This window comes from Lepidochelys olivacea (genome assembly GCF_965140295.1).
Source record: "Lepidochelys olivacea isolate rLepOli2 genome assembly, chromosome: 2".
NCBI classification, from domain to species: domain Eukaryota; kingdom Metazoa; phylum Chordata; order Testudines; family Cheloniidae; genus Lepidochelys; species Lepidochelys olivacea.
The window spans coordinates 22,653,325-22,675,262 of NC_140412.1; the positions used below are offsets into that span (position 1 = coordinate 22,653,325).

The 21,938-nt window shown below is 45.5% G+C and overlaps 1 protein-coding gene across 4 annotated transcripts in view; it reads left to right on the forward strand.

The window, feature by feature from the left end:
• Positions 1 to 1,761: 1,761 nt before the first annotated feature.
• Positions 1,762 to 21,938, forward strand: part of ATAD2 (ATPase family AAA domain containing 2) — a 97,897-nt gene continuing 77,720 nt past the window's right edge. Inside the window, exons 1-5 of one of the 4 annotated variants that reach the window (XM_084620483.1) lie at positions 1,762 to 2,276; positions 17,006 to 17,148; positions 18,292 to 18,341; positions 19,522 to 19,675; positions 21,600 to 21,702. In XM_084620483.1, the coding sequence (XP_084476609.1) occupies positions 2,049 to 2,276; positions 17,006 to 17,148; positions 18,292 to 18,341; positions 19,522 to 19,675; positions 21,600 to 21,702 (678 nt within the window). In that variant the 5' untranslated portion in view covers positions 1,762 to 2,048. Of the gene's footprint in view, positions 2,277 to 17,005; positions 17,149 to 18,291; positions 18,342 to 19,512; positions 19,676 to 21,599; positions 21,703 to 21,938 lie in introns of all 4 variants that reach the window. The other 3 variants (XM_084620482.1, XM_084620485.1, XM_084620484.1) reach the window with 3 other exon arrangements.

The following is a 21,938-nucleotide window of genomic DNA, read 5'->3' on the forward strand; positions in this document are numbered from 1 at the left end:
GGAAGAGATTCTTGAGATAGTTTTAAGCCCTGAAAACTGGCAGAAGCTTGCTTAACCTGGCAAAACTAATGGCTGCACAAGGGCCTTTCATCTCCTGGGCCATAAAATACACAAAAGAGTTTATTTTTATAAGGTGCTTACAGGTAGCACCACACAGTCACGAGGTTTAATCATGAAAAAGACTTTTTTTTTATTTAAAGCTGTATTCATTGCTGTTCACTTCTCTAGTAGCTATTATGTCTTGCCCCATAGTTTGGTGATGAGTAGGGCTAACATTAGGTAGGACTGTGTGGAAAGTTTGGGGGTGTGGTTTTTTTGTTGTTTTTTTTGTGCCAGACATCACAAAAAATCCTTAATTTATTTCCAGGCCATGACACTTGAGCAAAATGCTGTGTCACATCAAAACTACAGCAGGCTCTCAATTTTTTGTGGATGAGAATACATCAGTATTTGCGGTGTTTAGATATGACCTTTGTAGCTGACAATGGACTTTTAACTGAAATGTGCTAAACTTTTCGAGAGAATGAAACCTTCATATTTGAAACTTTAGTTTGCTTTATTGCTCAGGAGGATGGAAGCAAAATAGGGGAAGCAGGGGAAGGACTTTAATGAAAAATTAACCTGTTTTGCTTAAACAGTCTATTTTGGAATGAAAATGTTGTTGCACTCTTTTTGTGATGGAATGTGCTGGCTATTAGTGTTATGTCCCAAACTTAGCTGGGCCCATGAGAGCCAAAGGCCAATATTTTCTAAAATAAGAATGTACAGATAGGCTACTAAGTAAATACGGTAACTCCTTGCTTAATGTTGTAGTTATGTTCCTGAAAAATGCTACTTTAAGCAAAATGATGTTAAGCGAATCCAATTTCCTCATAAGAATTAATGTAAATGGGGGGGGGGGTTTCAGGTTCCAGAGAAATTTTTTTTGCAGACAAAAGACATTGTTTAAAAATTATACTGTGTGTGTATATAAACAGTTTAATACTGTACACAGCAATGGTGATTGTGAAGCTTGGTTGAGGTGGTAGAATCAGAGGGTGGGATATTTCCCACCCTTCTTGCTGCTAAATGAACTAGCATTCGGCTGAGCCCTCAAGGGTTAACACATGGTTGTTAATGTAGCCTCACACTCTACAAGGCACCACAAATGGAGGGAGGAGACACAACAGATGCATGGCAGTGGCCGCAAATATTCCCTGCGGAAACATGATGATGATGGTGTGTGTCTGTGTGAGAGAGAGAGAGGTGCACATTGCCCCTTTAGGTATGTGGACCCCACTCTAAATACGCTGCCTTTTTAAGTATATCAGCAAGTTGAGACAGCAGCTGCTGCCAGTAAGCTCCCCCTGGCCTGAGCCCTGTCCAGCTGCAACGTGTGTGCATGCTCCCCCACCCCCGCCTGACTGGGGTGCAGCGTGTGTGTAGGGCCCTGCCCCTGAACGCTCTTCCCCTGGGGGGGGGGGGCATGACAGGGTGACAAGGACCCATTGAATTAGAGCCCTGCCTTTTGCGGCAGGCTCCTGCAACACCTGCCCCTGCCTGGCGGGGATCTGGCTCCGCGGGGAACAGCTGTCTGAGATCTCGGGCAGTGGCTCTTTAAGGGACTGGCATTTGAATCTCCTTTCCGCGGGAAGCGACGGAGCAGGCGGGCTGAGCGCCTTTCTCTTAGCCAATCAGAACCGGGCAAAACACTTGCCCCCCCCCCCCAACTTTGCACGCGCCAAAAATTCCAAAGGGACTCAGTACCGGTACGTGTCTCTCCGCACCCTGTCCGGGACTAACCGACCAGGGGAAAGAGTCCCACGGGACGAGGGGGGCGGAACGATTTCTGTCGGTGCGGCCGCAGGCTCAGTGATTGAGGGTAACAGCAGCAACAGGTACCACGCGACCTGCTGACTCTCAGGAGTCGCACCACGGCTCTGCTGAGGGGCGGAGGCGGAGAGATACGACGGCAGGGCGGTGAAGCGACAGCCCGCGGTTTGTGGCGCCAGAATTCGGAGAGAAGCCGCCGCCCCCCACCACCCGCTTGAGCCGGAACGGGTCCGGCCATGGTGATGCTACGGAGCAACACGGGTAGCGGGCGCGGCCGCCCCGTCCCGTCCGCCGCCCCGAGCGGTCAGGGGTCCCTTTACGACCTGATGGACTCAAGCTCCGAGTTCCTATCCCTGAACTCCCCGGCGCCCCGGAGCCGCAGGATGGGCACCCGCTCGGCCGCAGCCGCCTCCGGCAGCAAGTGCAGCAGAGGAGCCGGGAGAGCGCCGGAGGCCACGGGCGGCGTGAGTACCGGGGCAGCCTTGCGGCGGACAGCTATGCTGATGCCTTCTCCCAGGCCCGCCTGAAGAGTGCGATTCCCCCCGGTCCTTGGCGGCGACTGTCCCCACGGGCTGCGGGGTCCGGGGGGCGGAGGGGCCCGAGCTCTCCTGGCGCCGGCGAGCGGCCGTGGTGACCCCCTCCCCCGGGAAATCTGGGGTGGTCTGAACTCCGCCCAGAAGACGGGGCCCATCCCCATAGTGTGGCGGGGTCTAGGGGCTGAGGGCACTCTACAGCGGGAGCCTGTGCTGAGACACGTCCGGCTTGGCTCCCCTTTGCTGGGGTCGGCTCTGCTCTGGCTTTAGGTAACCGGATTATCCGCGAAGCTGTGTTCATTCCCCACGTGCTGGCTCCAGAGCCTCCTGCGCACCTACCGTTTGAGGGTCAGAGCCTTAGGCCTTGTCTTTAGAGTTTTAACTGTGTGCGCGCGTGTGCGGTTGAGTAACATCATGGGCTCCACAGTGGAGATAAAGCACTTCCGTCTCACTCCGATGTAAACTTGGTGAGGTCATCACTATTCTCCTGTGGTTGGCCCTGCTTAGTTTATCTCCTTGTTTCCACTTCTTTTTTTTTTTTTTTTTAACAGAAGGCTAGTTCATGAGTTAGTCACCCCAGATGAGAACTCCGCTTTTAGCAGTGAAGAGGAGGCCACTGCAGTGAGATGTTACTGTAGTGGATTGTGCAGATTAACATGTAGTCAGCAATGAAAGTTTAAAATGTTGTTAATTGTCATTAGCCTTCAGAGTTAACATTTTGCATAAGACAGGATCTGCCCTCATTGATTTTACACAATGACTGAAGCTGCTGGAGCACAAAGTTGTAGCAGCCTAAAGAGTACCAGGTTGCTGAGCCCATCTTAATTTAATTCATGTCCATATGGAGAGTGGGGAAGGATTCCCTGCTAGGGAGGGAACTGCTAAGAATAGACCTGAGCCTCTTATCTAAAAGAGAACTTCTGGAAACTAGGAAGGGTAAATCTTGTCAGTTCCAACTGTGTGACAAATGCACAGGCATATCCTGCTTCCTCTGAACACAAACTATATGTCTTTTTTTCCCTCCACCCCTGTTCTCGTTATGTCTCAGATCCCAGAGCTGGCCACGCTCATCCTGGTTTACCTATTAAAAACAATTGACAGAGTATACATAGAGTACAGTAACTCTTCACTTAACATGGTAGTTATGTTCCTGAAAAATGCTACTTTAAGCAAAATGATGTTAAGCTAATTCAATTGAGGGCTCAGCCCGGTGTTAGTTCATCATTTAGCTGCAAGGCATTCCCTGGGAAATATCCCACCCTCTGACTCTACCACCTCAACCAAGCTTCACAATCATCATTGCTGTGTACAGTATTAAATTGTTTGTTTAAAACTTTGTGTTTTAAACAAACAATTTAATACTGTACACAGCAATGATGATTGTGAAGCTTGGTTGAGGTGGTAGAGTCAGAAACACACACATACACATCTTTTGTCTGGCTAAAAAGAATTTCCTGGAACCTTAATATCCCCCCTCCCCCCCATTTAAATTAATTCTTATGTGGAAATTGGATTCACTTAATATCGTTTTGCTTAAAGTACATTTTTCAGGAGCATAACTACAACGTTAAGCGAGGAGTTACTGTACTTCAGTTGCAACTTCTGCGCTCCCATATCAGCCTGTGAAGGGGTTTTACAGCTGCTGCAGCAGTATGTTCTGAGTTTATTACTTAGACCACTTCACAGGTAACAAATTGAAAAGTTAAGGGATTATTGTGGGGAATGATGTGTGTGTGGTTTATCCTAAATAAAATATCTAAGCTCTTTATTGGTTATTCAGAATATAGCTGTTTCTGACCAAATGACTTTCTAGGTTTCGAAGTTAAACCAGGTCAAAATGTTCCACCCAGATCTGTTCCTTGTATTCCAGAGGAATTTACGCTTAAATGTTGCCATATTCACAGAGAGAACATCAGGTGTCTCACTGGTACATGCCAGTATATGGAATTCAAATGTCCAAAACTACTTCACAACTAAATGCCTTTCTGATATACATGTGGGAATGTCATGTCACTTCTGAAGTGCAAAACAAAGGGTTTTTCAGTTAATTGCAAAATAGTTGTAAAGCTTCATATTTGCATAATTTAAAGGCAGAACTAAATTTTAAACTTTCCCCAGCAAAGTATGTATGAGATCAACCCAGAAGGAACATTTGGGAGTTTGCTGTTTAAAGGGATTTGAAGTGCCTAACTAAATTCCATGATCGCTACCAGTTAGCAAAACATCACAACTGAATGAAATTCTGACTTGCATGTCAGAACTTAGTTTGAGAAATGTTAGGCCTCTGTGGTTGAGTATCTTTTGAAAACTAAGTTCTTGGTCCCCTTTGTGGCAAACAGTTTTCAGTGGGGCATTCCCTGTCTCCATAGCAGCTGGAGGCAGAACAGATCTTTGCTCCGAGCCTGGGCTTCGTCCTGTCCCTCAGGAGGAATTCTCCAGAATTCTCTGCCTCCAAGCAGCACACAAGAGATTTTAGGTCTCCCTTTGTAGCAGAGCTTTTGCAGGACTTTTAACAAACTGTCAGTTTCTTCAGTGGCTTCAAGGCTTTTCTCCTCTAAACTTAAAAAATTTCCCCCCACACACAAACTTTCCGAGGTGGGTGAGAAAGACAGAACCTCTCCTCCCCTTAGAAATGGCAGTCATAGACAGCAGCTCCAGGAACCCAGTTTCCAGATGGCATGCAGCCAAGATCCATCCAGAGACAGTTGACCGGGCTCCAGCAAAACTCACCATGGGAGCAAGATCCATGCTGAGATAGTTGAGCAAGTTGCATGAAAGCTGTGCTCACTGAGACCAGGCCATTATCAGTGGCATGAAACTCGAGGTGTGGTGGTGGTTTTTGTTTTTTTCCCCACAACCTCCCTCCCACACATGGGATCTGTATTCTCTCAGTTTGCAGAGCAAGCAGGAAAGCCTCTCCTGGGCCTCCTGAATCTCAGGGGAAGGCAAGGTCCACTAGAACAACCAGGAGGAAGAAATTTCTGCTCCCAGCCATTACGTAGGCAATGTCCATGCTGAGATTATTGAGAAGGCTGCAAAGCATTTCCTGTTTCTGCAAGCTATTTTACCTACAAATGCTCAGCTGCATGAAAGGTGCTAGCTTCTGTAAACTTTCTGATACTAATGAGTAAGGTTACGTTTCAATCACAGGTATTTTTAGTAAAAGTAATGGACAGGTCATGGGTAATAAACAAAAATTCATGGCCTGTGACCTGTCCATGACTGTGACTAAAACTTGGGAAGGGAGGGGCAACTGCCAAGGACCCCTGCGGGAAGGGGCGGTTGGTGGGGCCGGTAGGTCTCTACATGGCTCCATACCTTCCCCCTCTGCCCCGCCCCAAGCAGCAGCAGAGTTAGGGAGGGGGCAGGGGTTGGGGCACGGGATGGGGTGAGGTGGGCTCTGGGCGGTGCTTACCTGGGGGAATCCCCAGAAGTGGCGACATCCCCTTGCTCAGCTTCTGGGCGGAGGCATGGCTGCCTCTGCCTGTAGGCACCGCCCCCGCAGCACCATTGGCTGGGAACCAAAGCCAGTGGGAGCTGTGAAGCCAGCACTCTGGGCAGAGGCAGTGCGGAGAGCTGCCTGGCCACGCCTCTGCCTAGCAGCTGAGCAAGGGGATGTTGATGCTTCTGGGGAGTCCCCCAGGTAAGTTCCGCCCAGAGCCCGCCTCACCCCAGCCTCTGCCACCTCCCACACACTAACTCTGCTGCTGGGGCAGGGAGCGGTGGCCTGAGACTGCCCCAGCAGTGACTGGCGCGGCTGGTGCATTGGTGGTCTGAGCTGCCCCTGAGCCAGGTGCACCGGCTGCTGCAGAAGTCACTGAACCTGTGACAAACTCGCAGCCTGTCAAGGTTCCTCCCCCACTCTGAACTCTAGAGTACAGATGTGGGGACCTGCATGAAAAACCTCCTAAGCTTATCTTTACCAGCTTAGGTCAAAACTTCCCCAAGGTACAAAATATTCCACCCTTTGTCCTTGGATTGGCCGCTACCACCATCAAACTAATACTGGTTACTGGGGAAGAGCTGTTTGGACACGTCTTTCCCCCCCAAAATACTTCCCAAAACCTTGTACCCCACTTCCTGGACAAGGTTTGGTAAAAAGCCTCACCAATTTGCCTAGGTGACTACAGACCCAGACCCTTAGATCTTAAGAACAATGAACAATCCTCCCAACACTTGCATCCCCCCTTTCCTGGGAAATGTTGGATAAAAAGCCTCACCAATTTGCATAGGTGACCACAGACCCAAACCCTTGGATCTGAGAACAATGAAAAAGCATTCAGTTTTCTTACAAGAAGACTTTTAATAAAAATAGAAGTAAATAGAAATAAAGAAATCCCCCCTGTAAAATCAGGATGGTAGATACCTTACAGGGTAATTAGATTCAAAACATAGAGAACCCCTCTAGGCAAAACCTTAAGTTACAAAAAAGATATTCTATTCAGCACAATTCTTTTCTCAGCCATTTAAAGAAATCATAATCTAACCCGTACCTAGCTAGATTACTTACTAAAAGTTCTAAGACTCCATTCCTGGTCTATCCCCAGCCAAGACAGACTATAGACAGACACACAGACCCTTTGTTTCTCTCCCTCCTCCCAGCTTTTGAAAGTATCTTGTCTCCTCATTGGTCATTTTGGTCAGGTGCCAGTGAGGTTACCTTTAGCTTCTTAACCCTTTACAGGTGAGAGGAGCTTTCCCCTGGCCAGGAGGGATTTCAAAGGGGTTTACCCTTCCCTTTATATTTATGACACAGCCTTACTAATGAGTCATTTGTCTCCAGTGGCTCTGGTTCACTCCATTCTGTGCAGTCAGTCCCCACTCAGAATCACTTCACTCCACGCTCCTGATTCCTTTCCCTGTTAGGCCTACCTCCTCTCCCCTTCAAGTGATCCTACAGAAGGTCATGAAGTGGCTACTATTTTTGTAAGGGTGACACGTGGGATACATGCTTGCAGACTCTCTCAGCCCTGGTCAAGTTCCCCCTGCTGGACACTTGCCAGGCTGCTCTGTTTGGACCCACATGTAGGGCCTAAGTCGTCTTAGGCTCCCTTTTGTCTGCACAGGCTTAAGTCACCACCTCTGGTTCTAGACTTTCTGGCAAATTTCCAGCACACAGACTGTCTCATAATCCTTTCCTAGGAGTGGGAGCCCATGGTCCAGCTGCCCTTGACCCTGGGAACCAGTGCTGATCTCCCCTCCCACAATATCACCTCAGCACTTTAGTATACCCTTTTCCAGATCTCCATTCTTGTGGATACTCTGGCTTCTAGTTTACCTCTTTGGGGGGACATGAAAGTTGAAGCCAACAGACACAAGCTTTTCCAAAAACAATCACACTTTACTTTAGACAGCATGAGAGGAATACAGATCTGTGTAAAATAAGAAAATTCTATATGCAATTCCTGCCCAGTATCTTCACAACTCTTGAGCATTCTTTGAGAATTGGTCAGAGTCCCTTCTCCTGAACTTGAGTCCTCCAGCATGTTTCTCTTCCTGTACTGGATCTATGGAGAGAACTGATACTTTTGTCAGGTGATGCCTGGTGAGTCTCAAAACCATCCAAACTCTAGTATCTTGAATCTAATGCCCTGCTTTAGTGGGGGGGAAAAGCTTGGTTGCAGTGAGCCACACTACTAAGAAGTTTGGGAGGACAGCTCTAAAGAACAGGAGAAATCTCTAAAGCTGGGGCTTTGAGCTAGACCAGGGGTTCCTCAGACTTCATTGCACTGTGAACCCTTCTGATAACAAAAATTACTATATTACCCCATTCAGGGGAACTGAAGCCTGAGCCCGCCCAAGCCCCGCCTCCCTGGGTGGGGGGCCAAAGCTCTAAGGCTTCAGCCCCAGCAAGGGGCCTATAATCTGAGACCTACCGCCCAGTCTTGAAGCACTAGGGCTTCAGCCCCAGGTGTTGGGGCTTGGGCTTCAGCCCTGGGCCCCAGCAAGTCTAAGCCAGCTCTGGTAACCTCTTTAAAATGGGGTTGTGACCCACTTTGGGGTCCCAACCCACAGTTTGAGAACTGCTGAGCTAGATACCTCAGACTTTCAACCAAGTTTCTCAGCGCTAAGCATGAAGAGGGAGGGCTAACTTTACAGATACATGTGTAGAAAATGAAACACAAACCTCAAAGGTGAAAAGCTCTGTAATTCTTCCTCAACTGGTTTGAAGATGTGATTAAGGTGGACTGGAAATTCCTTATCAAGACCTATTTCTACCTAAGGTTAAGCCTGCTGTGGCTTCCTTAGTAAAGGGCATAGTTATACCAGCTGAAGTGTTCTGCCAACTCCCCAGACAGGCGAATAAGATCTTCACTGAGAGAAAACTTTGGAGTAGTTTCAGCTCTGAGACTATTTGCAGTGATCTAATTGTAGAGGTCTGTGCTCAACTGGGACCCCTGTGAGCATGCATTAAAAAAAACCTACATAAAACCTTCTTTAAACTAGATTTCCCTAGCCTACTTTTCCAAGACTGATGTTTCACCAGTTTCTGATTTGCTGTGCATTTAAAACTTCCAAATACATGTCCCTGAGGAATGCCATAAGTGAAAGGTAAATGTGTCTGTCCTTGCTTGGATTACAGGGTGCAGCAGCCATTGCTAAAAGCTTTCTGAAGCATGGCTTTGAATGAACAAGTGGAAGGGCCAGTTACAGCCCTCACAAAATTCTAGCAGCTCAGTCATTGGCCAACACCATCTTGATTTCAGGAGAGAGACAGAAGATAGGAGGGTGTGCTAACGTTTGGCAAATCAGACTAAGGGTATGTCTACACTACAAAATTAGGTTGAATTTATAGACGTCGGTTTTGTAGAAAGTGTTTTTATACAGTCGATTGTGTGTCCCCCCTACACAAATGCTCTAAGTGCATGTAGTCAGCAGAATGTGTCCACAGTACCAAGGCAATCGTCGACTTCCGGAGCGTTGCACTGTGGATAGCTATCCCACAGTTCCTGCAGTCTGCGCCGCCTATTTGAATTCTGAGTAGAAATCCCAGTGGCTGATGGGGCTAAAACATTGTCGCAGGTGGTTCTGGGTACATATCGTCAGGTCCTCCTTCCCTTCCTCCCTCCTTCCATGAAAGCAAGGGCAGACAATCGTTTTGCGCCTTTTTTTCTTGAGTTACCTGTGCAGACACCATACCACGGCAAGCATGGAGCCCGCTTAGCTAACAGTCACCGTATCTCTCCTGGGCGCTGGCAGATGCGGTACTGCATTGCTACACAGCAGCAGTTTATTGCCTTTTGGCAGCAGCCAGTGCAGTATGACTGGTAGCCGTCGTCGCCATAGTCCTGGGTGCTCTTTTAACTGACCTCGATGAGGTCAGGGGCGCCTGGGCAAACGGGAGTGACGCAGCCAGGTCGTTTCCCTTTTAAGTTTCGTCTCATGGCGATTCAGTCCTACCAGCAGTGCACTGTCTTTTAATCAGCAGCCAACAGAAGACGATGGCCAGTAGTCATACTGCACCGTCTTCTGCCAAGCACCCAAGAGATGACGATGGCTAGTGGTAGTACTGCACAGTCTGCTGCCAGCAAGATGTATAAAGATAGAAGAAGTGGCTCAAAACATGAAATAGACCAGATTTGTTTTGCATTCATTTTCTCCTCCCTCCCTCCGTGAAATCAACGGCCTGCTAAACCCAGTTTTGAGTTCTGCCCTTGAGGGGGCCATTCTGTTTCTTGCAAAGCCACCCCTTTGTTGATTTGAATTCCATGTATGCCAACCCTGTAAGCCATGTCGTACCTCTCTCTGTCAGGGCAACAGCAGGCAATCGTTCCACGCCTTTTTTCTGTGCAGATGCAAGACCGCGGCAAGCATGGAGCCCGCTTAGATCACTTTGGCAATTAGGAGCACATTAAACACCACATGCATTATCCAGCAGTATATGCAACACCAGAACCTGGCAAAGCGAAACCGGGCGAGTAGGCAACGTCAGCACGGTGACGAGAGTGATGAGGATATGGACACAGACTTCTCTCAAAGCACGGGCCCTGGCAGTGTGGGCATCATGGTGCTAATGGGGCAGGTTCATGCGGTGGAACGCCGATTCTGGGTTAGGGAGACAAGTGCAGACTGGTGAGACATAGTGTTGCAGGTAGTATTGCAGGTCTGGGATGATTCTCAGTTGCATGCGTAAGGGCACTTTCATGGAACTTCGTGACTTGTTTCCCCTGCCCTGAGGTGCAAGAATACCAAGGTGAGAGCAGCCTTCACAGTTGAAAAGCGAGTGGCAATAGCCCTGTGGAAGCTTGCAACGCCAGACAGCTACCGGTCGGTTGGGAATCAATTTGGAGTGGACAAATCTGCTGTGGGGGCTGCTGTGATGCAAGTAGCCAATGCAATCAAAAATCTGCTGATATGAAGGGTAGTGACCCTGGGAAATGTGGAGGTCATAGTGGATGGCTTTGCTGCAATGGGATTCCCTAACTGTGGTGGGGCCATAGATGGAACCCATATCCCTGTCTTGGCACCAGAGCACCAAGCCGGCGAGAACATAAACCGCAAGGGGTACTTTTCAATAGTGCTGCAAGCACTGGTGGATCACAAGGGACATTTCACCAACATCAACGTGGGATGGTCGGGAAAGGTACATGACGCTCGCATCTTCAGGAACTCTGGTCTGTTTCAAAAGCTGCAGGAAGGGACTTTATTCCCAGACCAGAAAATAACTGTTGGGGATGTTGAAATGCCTGTAGTTCTCCTTGGGAACCCAGCCTACCTCTTAATGCCATGGCTCATGAAGCCATACACAGGCAGCCTGGACAGTAGTCAGGAGCTGTTCAACTACAGGCTCAGCAAGGGTAGAATGTGCATTTGGATGTTTAAAAGCACGCTGGCGCAGTTTACTGACTCAGACCTCAGCGAAACCAATATTCCTACTTGCATAATGACAGGTTTCAGAGTAGCAGCCGTGTTAGTCTGTATTCACAAAAAGAAAAGGAGTACTTGTGGCATCTTAGAGACTAACAAATTTGTTTGAGCATAAGGTATCGTGAGCTGTAGCCACAAGTTCTCCTTTCCTTTTTGCGAATATTCCCACTGTTACTGCTTGCTGTGCACTCCACAATATCTGTGAGAGTAAGGGGGAGACGTTTATGGTGGGGTGGTAGGTTGAGGCAAATCGCCTGGCCACTGGTTACGCACAACCAGACACCAGGGCGGTTAGAGCACAGGAGGGCGCGGTGCACATCAGAGAAGTTTTGAAAACCAGTTTCATGACTGGCCAGGCTATGGTGTGAATGTTCTGTTTGTTTCTCCTTGATGAAACCCCCCGCCCGTTGGTTCACTCTACTTCCCTGTAAGCTAACCACCCTCCACTCCTCCCTTCGATCACCACTTGCAGAGGCAATAAAGTCATTGTTGCTTCACATTCATGCATTCTTTATTCATTCATCACAGAAATAGGGGGATAACTACCAAGGTAGCCCAGGAGGGGTGGTGAAGGAGAGAAGGACAAGGCCACACAGCACTTTAAGCACAGCACTTTAAAAGTTTACAACTTTAAAACTTATTGAATGCCAGCCTTCTGTTGCTTGGGCAATCCTCTGGGGTGGAGTGGCTGGGTGGCCGGAGGCCCCTCCACCGCATTCTTGGGCGTCTGGGTGAGGAGGCTATGGAACTTGGGGAGGAGGGTGGTTGGTTACACGGTCTGTAGCGGCGGTCTGTGCTCCTGCTGCCTTTTCTGCAGCTCAACCATATGCTGGAGCATATTAGTTTGATCCTCCAGCAGCCTCAGCATTGAATTCTGCCTCCTCTCATCACCCTGCCACCACCTTTCAGCTTCAGCCCAGCACCTCTCCTCCCGGTCATTTTGTCCTTTCCTGCATTCTGACATTGTCTGCCTCCACGCATTCATCTGTGCTCTGTTAGTGTGGGAGGACAGCATGAGCTCAGAGAACATTTCATCGCGAGTGCGTTTTTTTCGCCTTCTGATCTTCGCTAGCCTCTGGGAAGGAGAAGATCCTGTGATCCTTGAAACACATGCAACTGGTGGAGGAAAAAAATGGACAGCGGTATTTAAAAAGACACATTTTATAGAACAATGGGTACACTCTTTCACGGTAAACCTTGCTGTTAACATTACATACATTGCACATGTGCTTTCATTCCAAGGTCGCATTTTGCTTCCCCCCAGCGCATGGCTAGCCCCTCCTCCCTCCCCGTGGCTAACAGCGGGGAACCTTTCTGTTCAGCCACAGGCAAACAGCCCAGCAGGAACGGGCACCTCTGAATGTCCCCTTAAGAAAAGCACCCTATTTCAACCAGGTGACCATGAATGATATCACTCTCCTGAGGATAACACAGAGAGATAAAGAACAGATGTTGTTTGAACGCCAGCAAACATACACTGCAATGCTTTGTTGTACAATGATTTCCGAGTATGTGCTACTGGCCTGGAATGGTAAAGTGTCCTACCATGATGGACGGAATAAGGCTGCCCTCCCCAGAAACCTTTTGCAAAGGCTTTGGGAGTACATCCAGGAGAGCCGCGAATGCCAGGGCAAATTAATCATTAAACTCGCTTGCTTTTAAACCATGTATACTATTTTAAAAGGTACACTCACCAGAGGTCCCTTCTCTGCCCGGCAGGTCCGGGAGGCAGCCTTGGGTGGGTTCGGGGGGTACTGGCTCCAGGTCCAGGGTGAGAAACAGTTCCTAGCTGTCAGGAAAACCAGTTTCTCCGCTTGCTTGCTGTGAGCTATCTACAACCTCATCATCCTCTTCCTCATCCCCAGAACCTGCTTCCGTGTCGCCTCCATCTCCATTGAAGGAGTCAAACAACATGTTTGTGGTAGTGGTGGCTGAACCCCCCGAAAAGGGCACGCAGCTCATAGAAGCGGCATGTTTCGGGCTTTGACCCGGAGCGGCCATTCGCCTCTCTGGTTTTCTGGTAGGCTTACCTCAGCTCCTTAAGTTTCACATGGCACTGCTTCGGGTCCCTGTTATGGCCTCAGTCCTTCCTGCCCTTGGAGATTTTGATAAAGGTTTTGGCATTTCGAGAACTGGAAGGGAGTTCTGATAGCACGGATTCCTCTCCCCATACAGCGATCAGATCCCGTACCTCCCATTTGGTCCATGCTGGAGCTCTTTTGCGATTCTGGGACTCCATCATGGTCACCTCTGCTGATGAGCTCTGCATGGTCACCTGCAGCTTGCCACGCTGGCCAAATAGGAAATTGAATTCAAAAGTTCGTGGGCCTTTTTCTGTCTACCTGGCCAGTGCATCTGAGTTGAGAGTGCTGTCCAGACTGGTCACAATGGAGCACTCTGGGATAGCTCCCGGAGGCCAATACTGTCTAATTGTGTCCACAGTACCCCAGATTCGACCCAGCAAGACCGATTTCAGCGCTAATCCCCTTGTCAGGGGTGGAGTAAGGAAATTGATTTTAAGAGCCCTTTAAGTTGAAAAAAGGGGCTTCGTTGTGTGGACGGTGGCAGGGTTAAATCGATTTAATGCTGCTGAATTCAACCTCAACTTCTAGTGTAGACCAGGGCTGAGAGAAAAGGCTCAGATTCAACTCCAGGTTATCCTTGTGTGGATTCCCAACACAATTCTAGCTTTGCATCTAGCCTGTAATTACAACAAATCAATATATAAACAACTTCATCAGAGGTCTAGTACTAGCATCTTTGGTGAATTAATTCTTAATTATTTAACAGCTACGTGATGTTGAGTCCAGATAGAAGACCTTGTGCATGGGGAACATACCTGGATCCCATTATGATGTGGGGCAAGGCAAGGCGGGACATGTAGCTCAAGAAGTAGATATGGAGTAAATCTGTCTCGTCCTATGAACTGTCAAGTGCACCCCTCCACTTTCAGCAGATGACTCTTCAGGAACATGGTATGTATTTATGTATACAATCTTCCTTAAGAGAAGCAGCCCTGTTCGATCCAGAAGTGGATGCTCTATTCCCCAGAGTTCTACACCAAGAAAGAAAATCCAGGCCAGCTGTCTCAGCAAGAAGCACTTAGAATCGGGAATGCAGTCTAGATCATTTAGCCTTTTGCTGGATTACAGACCAGTTTGAAAGCCTGTTAATCACCTACAGGCATTTAAGTCCAGCTTGGAAAAAAATCAATAGGTACTACATGAGAGAGAGACAGACACCCAAAATCAGAGGGTGATTTAATCTCATGAAGTTGGCAAAAAGTCCTCAGTCAAGGGGTATGGAGCTGCTCTGCAGCATTTCCTACAGGTCGCTGGTGACAAACTGTCTTTCACAGCCTCGCCCTCTCTAGGCAAATACAGTTCCTCTCAGAGGTAGTCTTATGTTGTTCAATGCTGAATATGAACTCCAGCCTCCTCAGTTATTTCCTTAGCCCTCCTTTCCTGTAGAGGGGTGGGAGGATTCCCAGGATTCTTCTCTTACAGCTGCAGGCTTCTCCTTAAGGGAGCAGTTTGCTCCGTTTTGGGTCAGCCTTCCTTAAGCACCTGGACATAAACTCCAGCCTCCTTGGATATTTCACAATGCTCTTCAGGTGTAGGGGCTTCGCAGCACCCTTCTCCTCATGTAGTCTCACCTAATTCCAGGCTGCTCCACAGAGTCCCTCTTCTAGAGCTCAGCTTTTGCTGAGTCAGCCCTGAACTGGTCCTGTCTGGATCTAGGAGTACTCTCCAGCTGCTACTGAGCTCCCAGCTATGCTTATTTCTCTTCCTGTTTCATTCCTCAGAGAAGGAGTTCATTTCCCTTTCCTAGAAGGCACTCATCCTGTTACAAGATGCAGGTGCCCTCCTCCTAGGCCCAATCAGTTAACAAAACTGGGGTGTACTAATAAGGCACAGGTGCACTTACCCCTAGCTCGCCCTTAAGTGCCAGTCACTCTGTGACCACCTCCTTTATTTCCCCTCCCCCCCCCTTAATCACTGAGAGTGAAGATGGTAGAGGAGATTATGAAGGAAAGGCCACAGTGAATATAATCAACTTCTCATTAATTCTCAGGTCTGGGTTCTCAGACCTGAACTAGGTGTAACTGGAACCGCCTCTCAAACTCCCAGCAAACCCATGCACGCACAACAGAGTGCCAACAGGGACCTATCCTAAGTAGTATCCATGAACCCATCAGCTGGGAAGCTCCGAGGAAGGAGCTGTAGTTGTTCTGAGAAAGTGATAGAAAGCCCTCCTAGCATCTCAGACGTTATTTTGTGAGTCATCTGAGGTTTAGATGTTGGCATTACAAGGACACCAATCAGCTGAAACAAAGGACATTCTATGTTTGGTTTTTTTATAAGGTGGCCTCACCCTGGGGCTCAAGGTCAACGTTTCTTAGATGGGCAAGTCAGCCAGGCATATTGCATTATAAGAAACCAACCCCTCATCACCATTACATAACACATTCCTGAAGACCACCACTCTTCTCAGTCCTTTGGCAATATGCATATTCCTGTCATAATCTTGATCTGTGGCCTGTGAGTCCTAATAAAACCACATTGGTGGCAAGTCTCTTTCTGACTGAAAATAAGTTGCCTGCTTACCGTCTCCTTGTCCAACTGGGATTTCAGAGCTTGGTATGCTCTTAATGAAACTTCAGTCAAATTTTCTGTCAAAGATGGTAGTTCTGTGAACTAACCAGGCCTCCATCACCAAGGTGTCCACAGTGTCATATAATATGAAGTGGTATTATTGCCCTTCTGACTGAATCCAAACATCTTCAGAAAGTAGAAGTGCATAAGTTAGATATACCTATTTATTCAGCGTCTCAGGTAAAACTTCACATTACTATGCATTCTGAAAAAAGCAGCAGTTTTGTGAGCAGAGCTCACACATCTTATGAGGAGGCCTGCAAGGCTACCACAGAGACCTCCATCCACACTTCTCTAACAAGAGAGATCCTCATCCCTGCCGATGCAGCATTTTATAGAAGGCGCTTACAAAACAAGGTGTTCTAGTAACCTTAACTGCATGGGTAAATTGAATTCTCCCTTGGGATGACCTACTGCATTCTGCATCCCATAGTGAAGACTGTATGCCATGGAGGGGACTGAGAGAAGGGAAAATTCTGTCTTACCTGTGAATTTTCATTCTGGGACCCTCCATGTCCAACAGTCTGACCTTCAGAGGATTGCATTATATCTAGGGTTTCTCCTGGTTGTTGCTTCCTTAAGTATTTTGAAAAGGGAGAAGGTGTTCTTCCAGGAAATCCCTAAATTTCAAGTCAAGGCTCTGCTGCAAATGGTTTGAATTGAATAGTTCTGATGCCTGGTCTACATTTAAAAATTAGATTGACCTACCTATGTTGCTCATCTAACCCCCAGTGTAGATGCAGCTAGGTCGATGGAAGAATTCTTCTGTTTACCTAGCTATTGCTTCTCTGAGACATGGATTTTTCCATCGATGGAGTTAATCCTTTCTGGCAATTTAAAAAGCGTTTACGACATAGTGCTACCGCGGCACAGCTGCAGCACCATAGCTGCGCTGCTGTAGCGGTGACATACTCATAGCTTCCAAAATGGAAAAATACTATCGTTTTAGAGGGCTCTTCCTGAGGAGCAATCTTAAACCCAGACTCTGAATAAAGATCATGGCGATGTAGAATACTGTGAATACTCTCTGACTTGGAAGGTCCTAGAATGAAAAATCGCAGGAAAGAAGTAATTTTCCCATTTTACTAAATGTACATGCTTTAACTAGAACATTTTTCTTTTTCTTCATCTTCCTAGGAATTTTCTTCTGGCAAAGCTGAATGTTTCACTGGACATTCCTTAAGACCAATGAGAAAAAGTAACCTGCACTCTTCAGACTCTAGCTTTGACAAAAGTATGGAAATGTTAAATGAGAATGTCAATGGAAGACACTTTACAAGGTAACTGCTCTCTTTCCATGTCTCTTAATAATCACTGTTAAATTGAAATCTAGTCACTTAAAGCAGGGGAGGAGTAAAAGTAACTTCAAATATTCCATCAGCTCCTAAATAGTCTTCCTAATTTTTGCTCTTTTACAAACGCATTTCTTTTTTTGTGGGGGGAGAAATGTGTCTTCCATTGCTGTGTTAAGAATCTCTGCAAACAGGGAAAGGTGGAACTAATTATACGCAATGTTATCCTGAACAGAGCAAGAGAAAATAAAGATACTCTTTACAAATCATCTTCTTATGGTAATATTAACTGAAATTAACCTACCATTGTTTCAAATTATTCAGACATAAGAGTGGTATATAAGCTGATAGTGTCCCTTTTAATTTTAAGTTGGCAGACTTTTTTATTCTAACAGTCAAATGTTTAACTTCTTGGGGGATAATACTTTCAGTGCTGAAGTTTTTTGCTTTCTCAGTACAGTCACATTTTGTGTCCTTGTTGGTGGCCGAGAATAGACTTCCCCATTCGCTAGCAGCAAGTTGACTTGGCTTATGCATTCCTGCCTAACTGGTTCTTCCATCTACTTTCTGGTCAGTTTATGCTTCATTTGACCAGGGAATGGAGCAATATAAGGCTTGAACCATGCTTGGTTAAATTTTTACACTTAAAACTAAAAAGGGAATAGAAAAGATGAGTGTACCATGGCCAAGTGGATTTTAATGTTCACTTCAAAAATAACCTTACAATTGAATAACGTAAATTTTTTTGCCTGTAACCACTGTTGCTTGTATAAGGAGGGCATACTACCTCTTTGCCTTACCTACCATAGTCAAGCCAAGAAAAACTTCACAGTTATATATGTTTGCTTCACATATCAGTCCTTTTTTGACTTCAGAATTGGTTTTTCAAACTTTAAAACTTCAGTGGGGCAAATCAATGATATCTTTCCAAGTCTGGAATTACAAATGCTCTCCCAGACCTATGTATGTGCATATAGTACCCCGATCCTTTTTGTGATCTTTGGGCACTATAAAAATAATAGATCTTTTGTCTGCATAAGTCTGTGTTTTAAACTAGTGAAATCTAGAACTTGATGCCCAAATAGATTAAGCAGGTACAATAACTCTTATATTTCCCCTTCCTTTATATAGGCAGTTGGCTAAACTGCAGGCTGACCAAAAAAATGAAGATTGTAAAGCAGGTAAAGAAAGAAAATACAAATCTTTCCAATTTTTAGTTAGTGTTAGGTTTTAAAATGCCTGTGTTTTTGTTTAACTTGAATTGTTTCACTTGAAATCAACCTGCAGTGCTGAATAAATTATGTGTTAATAGCTCATTTTCAGGCAACTACATTTAATAGCAGAACTAAAATACACTGTATGCAGTGTTCCATCAGTTACTGGTTGGTCAGTACTAGGGTGTCTGAATTTTATATGCATATAAAATGCAGACACCCTAGTACTGACCAACCAGTAACTGATGGAACACTGCATACAGTGTATTTTAGTTCTGCTATTAAATGTAGTTGCCTGAACAGCACTTAGAATATGTAAACCTATAGGTTTTGCAATCAACTTCTCATTGTTTAAAGTAAACTGGTAATCCTGTAATTAAAACCTGCGTGTTTATAATCAAGTTTAGGTTTTGTAAAGTGTTTTTGATCAAAGTGGTTGTTTTGTGCACAATTTTAACTGTGTGTTACAGTAGTGATTATTTGTGTGTGTCTGTGTGTAACTATTTTTAAAGCATGCCTTTTTAGTGTGAGGTTAAGGATGCCATGTATAAATGTTTGCCAGGTTTTTCAAAAGTGACTTGAGATTCTGAGTATGTCTGTATGTGGGTATGCAACTTGAGACAAATTAAATCTCCTGAAAGCATGAATATTGACCCTCTATATCTGATCCCTTTTAATCTGTAAAGTTGAGTACTCAAAAGATTGACTTGTGAGTAGCTTGCCTCTAGTATTTAAAAATATTTGTACGATACAACTTTGTATAAATCAGTAAAGGAAAACATCTTAAAAGTAAAATATGTAGACTAAAATTGGGCACAGTTCTGTTTTGCAAGATAGGAATAATTAATACAGTTTGCTCTTAGCTAGAATGTAAACTGCATACTTACCTTGGCTGGTTACATTTTTAAAAATCTGTTAAAATCACTCAGATACAAATTATATTTCTAAGAATAGAATATAATGTGTAGAAGTACTTACCACTTATTTTAATTTAAAGTTGAAAGTTGCAGTCATAACAGTAACTCACATAATCATGTATTTAAATAAAAGTCCAACACTGGTGGATATTTGTAAGATTTTTTTTTCTCCATATTTGAGGGAAAATAATATGTTCAATATTGTATATTTATAAACATAGTAATTCCAGTCACTAGATCTTTGAAAACCAGAGCTGATGTGAAAGCTGCTGAACAAGTCCATGGAGAGAGTGGGGATGTGGAGGTGCGTCGCAGTTGCAGAATCAGGCGAAGCCGTTATAGTACTACAAACCAATCTGTTTTGTTTGACAAACTTATAACAAAGTAAGTGTTTTTCTGTCCTTCAAAGATGGTAAAACCGTCCTTAAAGGCTTACTTACAAGCACGTGCTTGAGTACCATGTGGGCTAAACTTCTTAAAAATGTTTGCCAAAAATAGATTAACTATGAGAATTCTTTATCTATGTCTCTACAATACTGCTGAGTTCCAGGAGCCTTCTATAATGCAGTACCCATTGGAATGCACAACCACCTGCTCATGGCACCGCATGTTGAGAATCAAGCTTATACAAGGACAGTATGGTCCCAGTCACATTGTTTCCTTTCTGTCTGTAGTCAGTTGTAAATGGTAGGGCCTTTCTTCCCTGTTGGGATAACTTTTCTTGGCCTGAGGTTAGTATTTTTAGACATTTTAATTTAATATTTTATCATAGTCTTTGCTGTTTTGCAGCTAGGCCAGTTTGACCCTGGTTTTAGCCCCTGAAGAGTTATGACTAATCCAGTCTTCAAAGGTCTACCAAGACTGAGTTCAAAGGTGTGGCTTATGTCCTTAGAATCTGATGCATACATCTTTTGTTTAATTTGCCTTGGAGACCCTGTTCCTGGATTGTTGCTTGATGTAAAGCCTGTTTACCTCTAGCCAGTGGTCCCCAAACTGTGGGGGCGCACCCCTTAGAGGTCACAGAGGAACGTTTCGGGGGGCACAACAGGCCCGGGCCAACCTCCGTGGGGGACAAGAAGGGCGTGCCACCCAGCCCCGCTCTTCCCCCAGCTCTGCTCTGGCCTCACCCCGGCCTACGGCCCCTGGCTGCGGCCTCTGCTCCGCCTCAGCCTCTGCCCCCTTACCCTGTCCACATGCCCTTCTTCCCACACCCCCAACCTTGGGCGATGGGGAGGCCCAGACAAGGGTAAGGAGGGGGTGCAACATGACAAGTTTGGGGACCACTGTTCTGACCCTTGCTTATAAGGTGAGGTGGCTCGAGGTTTGTCTTATAAGCCAGGGCCCCAGTCCATTTTGCAATCTACAACTGGTTCCACTATCCTCTTCAGCTCATAAAATGCCAGTTATGAGGAAGCCAGTTGCATGGTACCAAAACACCAAATACTGTCTCGCATCTGTTCTGGTTTAGGAATAAACCATTCCAAGAAAGGAGTTGGTTGATTCTGGGACCCTAGTGTTCCTGTCACCATCTTAGGCGTCAAAGAAGTATACATCCAGACAGTAATGGATTGGTGCAGCAACTTCCTTGGTGTCAGGAGTTTCTTATGTACTAAATAGATCTCATGCCACATATGTACAAGTGCGGGGTTAAGTGATGGAGTTTCTCTTTTGGCTGAGGAAAGAATTGGTTTGCTTAGTGACTATATTAGTGCTGGAGTTTTCTTCCTTTTATAGCCTGTGAATGTTTGGTGCTATAGGATGGCACGTGTGCAGCCCCAGTGGGCATTGCTCTCCTGAAGATTCTCAAAGCTCAACAGCAATAGGGTGCATGTCAGTAAATTTAAACTATGGAAAAACAATACTAAGTCTAGAAGTACAGTTATGGGTGAGTAAACATTTTGTCCTGTTGTCTCTTAAAGGGACACTGTCAATTTAAAATAATGCTCTGACTGAAACTTGTGATCGCACTAAGTGAATAATTAGTACTAAAAACTACTATAACTGTAAGACATTAGAAAAATATTTTTCTATATTATAGTTTGTTTTTTCCCATTTAGGTGGGTTTTTCACACAGTAGACAGGAAAGAAACTTTTTTTTTTTTTTTTAAATGTGATTGTAAATCCACAAAAACAGTTGGGGCAGGTGCAGCACATGAAACTTTTTTTTTTTTTAAAAAACTATTTTTTAAAAACTGATTATGCATCCGTTTGACTGTGTCACTTTAAGCACATCATATTGAAATTTCATGCTGATACGCATTTTTTTTCATTCTGTCTGACCTTACATATGTGTCACTTTTTATATCAGCACTGCAGAAGCAGTATTACAAAAAATGGATGACATGAAGAAGATGCGTAGACGTCGAATGATAGACTTGGAAGACCTTGGGGTGTTCAATGATGCCGAGGAAGTAAATATGCACTCATAATGTTTCTTTAGATGTATAAGGGGGCTGTCTTTTAGGCAGCAAAATGACTTGTTTATTTGTATTTTATTTTTAATGTAATTGAAGTGTTGCAAAGAGAATAACGTAATCCAATACCATTTTTATTTTTGCTTTCTATAATGATGGTCATAATACATGATATCTCCAGTAACCAGAGACTGTTTTTTCAGCCACAGTGTCTAACAATCCATATTCGCTAT